This window comes from Thamnophis sirtalis, unplaced genomic scaffold (genome assembly GCF_051295495.1).
Source record: "Thamnophis sirtalis isolate CommonGarterSnake01/CBP01778 unplaced genomic scaffold, rThaSir2_p1.2 scaffold_4, whole genome shotgun sequence".
In the NCBI taxonomy this organism is placed as follows: domain Eukaryota; kingdom Metazoa; phylum Chordata; class Lepidosauria; order Squamata; family Natricidae; genus Thamnophis; species Thamnophis sirtalis.
In genome coordinates this window covers 113366170-113377381 of record NW_028261384.1, presented here as the reverse complement: position 1 = coordinate 113377381, position 11212 = coordinate 113366170, and the positions used below count along the sequence as shown (strand labels likewise).

The 11212-nt window shown below is 40.4% G+C and overlaps 1 protein-coding gene across 1 annotated transcript in view; it reads right to left on the bottom strand.

The window, feature by feature from the left end:
- Nucleotides 1-5079: 5079 nt before the first annotated feature.
- Nucleotides 5080-11212, bottom strand: part of LOC148046256 (vomeronasal type-2 receptor 26-like) — an 8529-nt gene continuing 2396 nt past the window's right edge. Inside the window, exons 3-4 of the mRNA XM_087714625.1 lie at nucleotides 7638-7764; nucleotides 5080-5981 (exon numbers count right to left, since the gene is read on the bottom strand). Coding sequence (XP_087570751.1) covers nucleotides 5080-5981; nucleotides 7638-7764 — 1029 coding nt within the window. The remainder of the gene's footprint in view (nucleotides 5982-7637; nucleotides 7765-11212) is intronic.

The window sequence follows — 11212 nt, the reverse complement described above, 5'->3', positions numbered from 1 at the left end:
AACAAAGTTAATGAATGTAGAGGTTCGGGACCCTTCAATGGGAACATGTGCTAAAAAACAATTCTAATTTTTAATTTGCTTGACAGCTAGTCATTGTAAAACAGTTTTGGTTTCTAGATTAAATGGAAAGTTAAGCTTTCTGGATAAAATCCAGCGGAAACTACTTAAGACAACCAACTTGGTGTGTTTAGAGCAACATTATATACTATAAAAAACTCACACGATTGCCCTAAATCAACATGAAAGTTTATAAATCAACATTTCCTTTATATAACAATTACTACTTAAGGCTAGTTTTTCTCCACTTTATGTCTGCATTCTGAGGGCATGAGTATATATAACAAATGAAATTTTATGATATCATCAAGAGAGTAAAAGGATTGAAGTGAAAATGCAAGAAGATTTGATGGCAGGTCAACCAAAACAATCATAGAATGAATCTCACTTGATAAAAAAAGTGTCTGCAAAAGAAACCTAAAGCAAAATGAATCAATGACATTAGCAAGTATTGTGGGCTTCGTTGGCAAAAGAAAGGTCAAGACTATATTGGTTGGGAAAATGTGGAAGAGGGCCTTCATCCTGCAGTGGGCTGGCAATGGCTAAAATGTTGGTTTCATATATATTTATGAAAATGACGACAATTTTCCAGTAATACATGGTATGTCAACATTTGTCTTGGTCTACTTTTTCTTTTCCATGAAATGTTTCATTTCATTTTTTTTTCATTTATTGAACATTTATAGGCCGCCCTTTTCCCTGAGGGGACTCAGGGCGGCTTACAATCACAAAGGAAAGGGAGTGTAGGACAGTGCAAAAAGAAATGTGAACAAAAATAAATTAAACAATAAAACTCAACATTCACTCAACATTCGGGAGGGGCGAAAATAGGCTTAGCCCCAGACCTGACGGGCTAGCCAGTTCTTGAGGGCTGTGCGGAAGGCCTGGACGGTGGTGAGGGTACGAATCTCCACGGGGAGATTGTTCCATAGTGTCGGAGCCGCAACAGAGAAGGCTCTCCTCCGGGTAGTTGCCAGTCGGCACTGACTGGTGGATGGAATACGGAGGAGGCCAACTCTATGCGATCTGATGGGATGCAGGGAGGTAATTGGCAGAAGGCGGTCTCTCAAATAGCCAGATCCACTACCATGGAGCGCTTTATAGGTGGTGAGTAGGACCTTGAAGTGCACCCGGAGATCGACAGGTAGCCAGTGCAGCTCACGGAGGATCGGTGTTATGTGGGCGAACTGTGGTGCGCCCACGATCACTCGCGCGGCCGCATTCTGGACTAGCTGAAGTCTCCGGATGCTCTTCAAGGGCAGCCCCATGTAGAGCACATTACAGTATTCCAGCCTGGAGATCACAAGGGCTCGAGTGACTGTTGTGAGGGCCTCCCGATTCAGGTAGGGCCGCAACTGGCGCACCAGGCGAACCTGGGAAAATGCCCCCCTGGTCACAGCTGAGAGATGGTGGTCAAAAGTCAGCTGTGGGTCCAGGAGGACTCCCAAGTTGCGGGCCCTTTCTGAGGGGTGTAAGTTTTGTCCCCCCAGCCTGAGTGATGGTATGTTGGTCAGATTTTTGGGAGGAAAACACAACAGCCACTCGGTCTTGTCTGGGGTGAGTATCAGCTTGTTTGCTCTCATCCAGTCTTTAACGGCCTCTAGACCCCGGTTCATCACGTCCACCGCTTCATTGAGTTGGCACGGGGCGGACAGATACAACTGTGTATCGTCCGCATATTGGACAATGTTTCTTGAGCTGAGATCGATAAAAGTATTTGTGGACCCAACCTAGATTTATATCTATTCGAAATGCTCAATATAACACATCTACTATCCTCTTTAAAATCTACATTAATTTTAAATTAATCACACCCTAAATACCACTGCATCCAAATTTCAGGTCATGACCATCTAACTGTAAAAATGTCTAGTTTCTTGTCAGCACTATTTCATCCAGACCAAACAACAAGCAACAAAATACAATTTCAAATCCAATAAAAGCCAGTCCACATCTTTCATTTTCATCTTGTTAAACTTTATATTTATCTTTTCCTTGCTATATAAAGTTAGATATAACTTTTTGCCATAATTCCCATAACAATGTCAAACTATTTACTAAGATTGTATTGCTATCATTCTTCTTATCCTTCCTATTACCTATCTCTTCCCACTCATGTCTATAACCATGTTGTTTGTATTTTTATGATATATACTGTTTCCTAATATGAATTGATTTCTTATTAGTAAGCTATGACTATCACTGTTATATCTTATGATTCTTGATGAATGTTTTTTTCTCTTTTCTTTTTTTCCTATATTGTACACTGAGAGCATATGCACCAAGGATAAATTCCTTGTGTGTCCAATCACACTTGGCCAATAAAGAATTCTATTCTATTCTATTCTATTCTATTCTATTCTATTCTATTCTATTCCATTCCATTCCATTCCATTCCATTATCTTTAAATAATACATCAGTTGTATCATTTATAATCAGGTATTATCTGAAACCATAACATAATTCTTGGCAAAATATTCATAAGGATTCTCCCCAAAAGTGACAATTTAAATTTTTTTCATCTTAGAAAGTGCTTCTTAATTCCTGTCAGTCATACTAGGTGGACCAGATAAGAAATTCCAACCCAGGAACCTAATTCTACTTTACTGTATATTAGCAGAATCTTGCAAGTATGAAAGTAAAATTCTCCTGCTGACACTTTTACAACTCAATAATTTAGGAACAGGCCCTTCTGAATCTCTTACTCCACCCTCTATGTAACTGTGGTCTCTCCTAGCTCTTATCAGACTATTCCCTAGGCAGCAAATCTTTGCCTGGTCAAGCAATGGCTTACTATATACCTACATCACCCTCCCACTCAGAGTCATCTGCCTCTCTCAAGTTCTCAGGGGAAGATGGTTATGGCCTCTGTCATTCCCATCTTCTGTCAGTTAACTCCCAAAATGGCACAAGGCACTCAGTAACTCTGCTGTGCCTACAGAGGTGATTGCAACACCTTCATTGTGAATCTGATTGTCCCACACAGCTCCCAAATATCTTGGTTATTCCTCAAGCCTTCTATTTGGTTGCTTCCATTTTCCCCAAGTTGATATCCCTAGGGTGTCATCTATCCCATAGAAAAAGTCCTTCTGCTCAACTTGGTCAATGCCTAAGTCCTGGAAGGTTAGTGGTCACCAAGAATGGCTTTTGTTTGGGTATTGGTTGTGAAAGCAGTGCACCAATTGTAGTACATGTACATCCATTGCTGCCTAGCATGGCTTCTCAAACTCTAGGTAACTTTCCAGTGTATTGGGTATTCAGGTCATTTCTCTCTGCGTTTAGTACCACCTTCATCTTGGAGTTTTGCTCCCTCTTCCATACATTTACCCATAGGGGAAAGGGAAGCCATCTGTGAACTCAGAATTCAGGGGACCACCACTTGCAGAAGTGAAGAGCAGTGGAATACATAGTGAACTTTCATTGATGCTGGCAATTTTAAATCAAATTCTACTGGGTTTATTTGCTTAGTAATTGGAGAAGGACCCATGCCTGTTGAGTCTATTTTCTTAGACAGTTTTGTGGAAGTCACACACGTACAAAACATCACATTCTCTTTTGCATATTTCACCTTCTCTTGGTTTGGCTGCATCATAAGATAAGATAAAATAAGATAAGATGAGTTGAGAAGAGAAGAGAAGAGAAGAGAAGAGAAGAGAACCTTCATTGTCATTTTATACTGTCAGCACACTGGCACACGTTAAAAGTGAAATTCTGTGGCCTACTCGCAAAGGAAAATATACAGTATATCTATCCATACCCATAGATAGAACACATATACCCATGCCATTACATACAGGAGAGAGAGGGGGTAAGGGGGAGGGAGGGAGCGGGAGAGAGAGAGGGAGAGGGAGGGAGGGAGAATATTGATGCTGTACGGAACAAAACTGTAACTGAATCATTATTGCATTTTAGTAAGATGGAATCTGTATGTATCTTTCTATGTATTGAGATGGTCTGTATTTATTTTGTTAATATTTATCTGTTTAACAAGCTCAATATTTTTCAAGACTTCACTAAAAGAGGTCATATGCCAGGAATTCCTACAAAGAAGGTACATTCTGATTCTGTAAATAGCTTAGAGAGGGCTGTAAAGCATTGTGAAGCAGTGTATGAGTTTAAATGCTATTGCTACTGTGATTTCTATTTCTATTCTGTTCACAGTTGTATTAACTGGGAAATACAATTCCAGTAATACCTCCAATATAAACTTGGAAAATATACAGCATTGACAAAGCTAACAACATATATTCACAACATAAGTTTAACCAAAATCAAGCAAGGATGGTGTCCATATACTCAATATATCAATACATCAGAGCAAATACTAATAATTACAGTTTGATTTTTAAGATATAAATGTTTATAAACATTGTAAATCATGTGAAAATTATACAGAATATCGATAAAAACCTTTTCCTCACATTAAAGAATTAATTTATCTGAATTATCACAATTTCTAGTTTGGTATAAACAAATGGTTTCAGCTATTCTATACATTTTATAATATTTTCTAATACAATATAACAATTAACAAGAAAAAAATCTACAAAAAACCCACAAGGTTCATTCTGTTTAAATGGGGTTCTTTCTAGTTCAGCTGATCCATGTTTCCTGTCTACATATGTATCTAGGTTACAAGACTAGATGCATCATAAGACTGCCTTTTTTAAATAAAGATCCTAGTAACACATATACTCCTGATATACTTATTAAAGAAACAGAGAAAAAGAGTAGCTAATTTTAAAAGCTTCTTACAATCAATTGTTGATTTCTACAAATGTTATTGATATTTATTCAAATAAAATCATAACATGTGAAAATACTATTCTACAGCTTGCTTCATACTCTACCTATATATGACAACAGAGACCAATAGATAACCCTACTACATATAATATTTAATATTTAGTATTAAATTTAATATTAAATATTCCATTAAAAATGAGCAGAAAATTTTCTATTCTACTAAATAAGTTGCTGAAGATTTAAAAAAAAAAAAAAAGAAATAACAATTTCATTTATTAAGAGTTTCTCTTAATAAGTTGTTCCCTGTTGTTTAGATCTGGCTTAAAAATAATTATATAACATTTGGGAAAATATATGCAGCCCAGCAATCCACCACTGGAAGTCAAAATAGAGAAAACCTCCACAGCCACCATGTATTTGCCTTTGGTGCTCAGGTAGGATGGAACAAAAGAGAGCCATACACTACAGAAGATTAGCATGCTAAATGTGAGACATTTGGCTTCATTGAAACTACTGGGAAGCTTCCTTGAGAAAAAAGCTACTGTGAAACTGGCAGCTGCCAGAAAGCCCATATAACCAAGAACACAGTAGAACATAGTAGTTGAGCCTTCATTGCACTGCATTATTATTTCCTCAGTTTCTGAATGGTTATCAACATCAGGGAAAGGGGGATATGTGAAGAGCCACACAATACAGATGCCTGCTTGAATCAGAGAACAAGTAAGAACAATGAAGGTGGTCAGGCCTTTTCCCACCCATTTCCTCATTCTGGATCCTGGCTTGATGGCCATGAAAGCCAAAACCACAGTGATGGTCTTTGCTAGAACACAAGACACAGCCACTGAGAAGATGATGCCAAAGCTAATTTGTCTGAAGAGACATATTATATTGCCAGGTGCAGCAAGGAACTGCAGTGAGCAAAGGAAGCAGAGAAGGAGGGAGATGAGCAGAATGTAAGTCAGGTTTCGGTTATTGGCCTTGACAATGGGAGTATGGTGATATTTCAAAAATGTTGACAACACCAATATTGTGCAAAAAGAAAAAGAGAGAGCCAGAATAACTAGACTTCTTCCCATTGGTTCTTCATAGGATAAGAAAGATATTCTCTTTGGAATACATGAATCTTGGTCTTTGTTTGGATATTGGTCTTCTGGACATTCAGAACAGTCATCCATATCTGTAAAAGGTTTTTTTTTAAAAAAATATATATATTCCTGTATTATAATTCCATTATACTTTTTATTGTATATGATTTTTAGTGTCTTTCTTCTTTTTCCATGATTTCATCCGTGGCACCAATACTTTCAGCTGGTTTTTGTACTTATTGCTATCTTTCAACATTTGGTGTACTGGTTAATAAATGAAAATTAAGAGATTAGTAATAAGCTCATTAATTGTTTAGGATGAACTTTAATTAATAGCATAGTTTTAATACCAAAACTTTTTTAGTATAAATTTATTAGGTGATCAAACATCAGTATCTACTGTATCTGTATCTATATTGTTTATATTCAAATTCTTTAATAAAAATTTGAATAGAAACAATATACGTAGAGATGAAACTCTGTGTCTTCCATGCATGAAGAAGAATTTGATTGGACAGATTGAATAAATACTTAATATCCCAAGCCTACAAGTAAATGAAAATATAATTGGTTTTTGGGACGTAGAATTCCGAGATAGCTGATCAATTGTAGATAATATTCCTGTATTCCATATTTTCAGGCAGATATGTGTGAAAAAATAAAACCTTGACCATAATAAATTTTATTTTTGCTCTTGATTCATAATTTTTGGTGGAGAAAAACTCTCACATACATGTGATGAGAGGCATGAGTGCATTTAAGTTCTATATTCACTTGAAAAGTGTCTAGAAACCCTAACTGGTTCAAAATGCAACAGCCTATATGATTTTTGGCAGGCCCAGTTTTGCATATGTGTCTTCAAAATGGCTGCCAATTTTCTTCTGGATACAATTTAAGGTATTGGTTACTTTTAAAGCCTTATATGGCTTGAGATCAGGTTATCTGAAGGCCTGTCTCTCCCTTCTTACATCCTCCCAACCCACCAGAGCAGAAAGGCAGAAAATATTGCATTTCTCCTCTTCTAAGGAAGTACATTTAGTCGGATCCTAAAGAAGGGTCTTCTCCAAAGTGATTCATTCACTTTGTAACATCATTCCCTAGGTCCTACTTTGACACTCTTTCACAAGGTCCCGAACATCTGTTTTTTTCAATTAGCTTGAGGATGCCAGAGTAGGATGGCATTCATCAAGATGATTGCTATTACCAAGGAGGTGATGGGCTTATAGGGTTTTATTATTGTATATTGGGGTTTTTCGTAAGGCACCCAAGGTCACTGACAGTGAGTGGGGGGCCATATAAATTTTCTAAATAAATAAAATAAATAGGTAGTCCTTGACTTACAACTATTTATTTCACATGAGCATTATAATCAAAGTTATAATAGCCCTGAAAAAAGTGACATATGACCATTTTTCATGCGTTTGACTGTAGCAGCATCCCCATGGATACATGATCAAAATTCAGATTCTTGGCAACTGGTTCATATTTATGACTCTTCCTATTTTCCAGGGTCATGTGATCCCCTTTTATGACTGTCTAACAAAGTCAACAGGCAAGCCAGATTCACTTACTAACTGAACATTCATTTAACAACTGTGGCAAGAAAGATCATAATATGGGGCAAAACTCAATAACTGTCTCACAATTATCCATAAAAGAATATAACCCAAATTCCATATTTACATATTAATGGATCTGCTTGGTATATCCTGCAGTATTATAATATCTTATTTCATAATGTCTCTTACCAATCAGGCTTGACATCTTCCCTTTAGGACATGGAAGACAATCAAAGCAGCAAAATTGTTTCCCCTCCTGCTTTCTCCTGAAATTACCAGGGAGGCACCTCTTAGTACATAGAGAAGTAGGCAATGTCTGGCCCAGAAAGGGGGAAATATGTATATATTAGCATTCTTATAACTTATTTGCAAACAGAAAAAAATTACTATAAAAAATCATATGGTTCTTGACTCTACAATTAAGAGGTAGTCAGTTTACCAAGTAATTGATATATCTTAAATCCATAAGCAGTAACAAGCAACTTTTAAATAAGTTCAAATCTCTCTGTAATGTGGAGTCCTTGGTGCTCTTGGAGCTTGGTTGTATTCTTAAAGTTGTTTACGTACTCGATTAACTAATAACTCAAAACATATACTACAATTAAATCATAAAAACATTTTAAAACATTAAAAGTAAAAAAAAAACATACCTAATTTATGTAAACTAGATATCTGTCTCATTAACAATATAGTCAGGGGATGGTTCTCTTGGTGTATGTAGCTCCCTGGGCTCAAAAACATAACCAGTTTTTAAGAGCTTTATGAAGGGCTTGGTGCCATTGTAATATTGGGAGGATGTTCCACAGAAGAGGGGCCACCGCAGAAAAGCTAACCTTCTAATCCCTGTCAGCTGACATTCTTTGGCTGATGGAATGTTTTAAATCGTGAGGGAATACGCAGGAGCCATGGTTAAGAACAAGCTGTTTATTCAGAACATAGATGACAGCGATTCAAACTCCCCGGTAACGTGCCAGGGTATTTATACAAAACCAGAGCAACTGTCAGAATTGACCAACCAATCAGAGGCTGTAACTGGCTAGCAACAGGCTATGCTGCGTCCAGCCAATCAGGGTGCAGCATAGGCTGTTGCCGGCCCTTCCAGAATATCCCCTGATATTCAATACTCCTTCCCCCCAGTTCTGTCCATGCTCCCCTACTCCTTCCCCCACAGTTCTGTGCATGCTCCCCTAATCCTTCTCCCCCAGTTCTGCGCATGCTCCCCTAATGGAGCATGCATAGTAGTCCTCATCGTTGTTGCCGAAGATGGAGTGCTGGTGAGTCTACTTGGTGGGGAAGGCCCAAAGAAGTCCAGGCGGCCCGTAACTCGGCCCAGGACAGAAATCGGTTGTCTGCGGAACGTTGCGGTTCAGAAGGCTCTCTGTTGACGAGGAGGGGCTGCGAGCAAAAACCGAGAGGAGGAGGTCAGGCCCTTTCAATGGAATTTCCAGAGGAGTAGGTCGGGCCTGGGTGTGGAACCAGGAATGGCCATTCAGATACTTATTATATAAGCCCAGAAGAGAGAAGATCGGGCCTGGGTGTGGAACAAGGAATGGCCATTCAGATACTTATTATATAAGCCCAGAGGAGAGAAGATCCGCAGCAGAGTAAAGCTGTTAAGGTTGCTAGGATGCTCACGAGCTCTTACTGATTTTGATTACATGAGAGGCAAGCGCTAGGTTGGAGAGGCAAGCGAGCGGCTTTGGTGGTGTAGAGGTGATGCGAGCGGAGCCAGGCGCGCAGGTGGCGAGGGCTTCGGAGGAAGCACAGGCTTCGGAGGACGCGTCGTCGTCGGGCCGTCCTGGGGATCGAGTGCTCTTTGGGAGGAAGCGGCGGCGGCGTTGGCCTTCCTGGGATTCCTCGGGATGCTCTTTGGGAGGCAGGCAGGGCTTTGCAGGCAGGCAGGTGGCAGTCAGGCTCCAGCCAAGGTTGAGCCGTCACGATCCGTGGCTCATCCTTGAGCAGCGGCAGCGGCTCCAGCAGAGGGTGAGTGCGGGAAGCCCCCTCGGACGGGACGGAGGCTGCGCCTGAGTGATGCTCAAGTTGGCATAGACGCAGGCAGGCTCCAATGGCGGTGGCTACTGCTGCTGCTGCTGCTGAGCGCAAGCTGGCCTTGGGCGGCAGCTCCTTCAACTGGGTTGTGCCAGTTGTGAGGAAACAGAGGAATGTAAAGAAAAGGGGAAAGAAAAGAAAGTTTTTTTCCCCAGCGTTTGCGTGGCTGTGACTGGCTCATTCTCTTTTGTTCCAGGCTCTGCGGGAATCGCTATCCCATCCTCGTCGCCAGTTTTTAAATCATGAGGGAATACGCAGGAGCCATGGTTAAGAACAAGCTGTTTATTCAGAACATAGATGACAGTGATTCAAACTCCCCGGTAATGCGCCAGGGTATTTATACAAAACCAGAGCAACTGTCAGAATTGACCAACCAATCAGGGGCTGTAACTGGCTAGCAACAGGCTATGCTGCATCCAGCCAATCAGGGCGCAGCATAGGCTGTTGCCGGCCCTTCCAGAATATCCCCTGATATTCAATAGAATGTAAAGGATGCACATCCAATTTTACCTGGCTGGTTGGTAGAAAAGACTATAAAAAAAATTCAGATACCTGGTCGAAAGCCATGTAGAGCTTTATAGATAACCACCAGAACCTTAAATTTCACCTGGGAACAAACTGACAATCAGTGTAGCTGACTCTGAGGAGTGAAATGTTTTAGGTGTGCCAGATATCAGTGACTTGTGGTCAGCTTTAGGCCTGGTGAGGTACTTTTTAGACTTGTGGACTTCAACTCCCAGAATTCCACAGCCAGGCATGCTCAGTTCCGATTTAAAGCGACAGCATTTTTCCCCCTTGCAAAATAAGTTTTCCCATTCTTTTTCTTCTCCCTCCCCCTCCTTCCTCCCTCCCTCTCTCCCTCCCTCCCCCCTCTCTCAAACAGACACATGGACACAGAGAACTTTGATCCCTCTCTCATTCACTCACTCTCAAACACAAACACAGAAGTTGGATTGGATATATTTTCCAAAGGCTTCAAAGCAGCTCCTCTGCCATATCCCCCTTTCCCCTGCTGCCCTCCGATCAAACTTTTTGAATTCCTCCCCCCTCCCCACACACGGACCTTTTCCAGCTGTTTTAGGGACGATTTCAACTCTGCTTCTCCCTGCCCTGCCCCGCCCTCCCCTCATGAAAGGCCAGAGCTCTGTCAGACTGAACTAGTTGCTCCCAGAGAACTCTAAAAAGCCTCTAAAAATGCCCTTAACAGGAGGCGAGAGAATACATGCCTCATTTGCATAAGGAATTTTTTGCTTGTTAACCCTTGCTTAACTTTTAAAAGGTGAAAAATTCCTTATGCAAAAGAGGCCCCTAGTTCTCTGGCCTCCGCCTATGGTTTACACAAAGCACTGTTCCAAGTCACTGTGAATCTGGCAGCAACTACCTTGGCTTTAATTATTTTTAAAAAATTATTTAAAATTCTTTTACTTTTCTTCATGACTGGTGAGGCCACGACCCCCTTGCCTCTAGTGACTGCACGTCCCTGCCAGATATATAGAACCTGTTATTACCCGTGCAGCTGCATTCTGCACCAGTTGAAGTTTCCAAATGGTCTTCAAGGGCAGAACCTCGTAGAATGCGTTACAGTAGTCTAATCTAGAGGTTACAAGGGCATGAATTACTTTGATCAGGGCCTCCTGGTCCAGGTATGGATGCAACTGGTGCAACACTCAAATGTGTGCAAAGGCCCTCCTGGCCACTGCTGCCTCCTCTTCCCT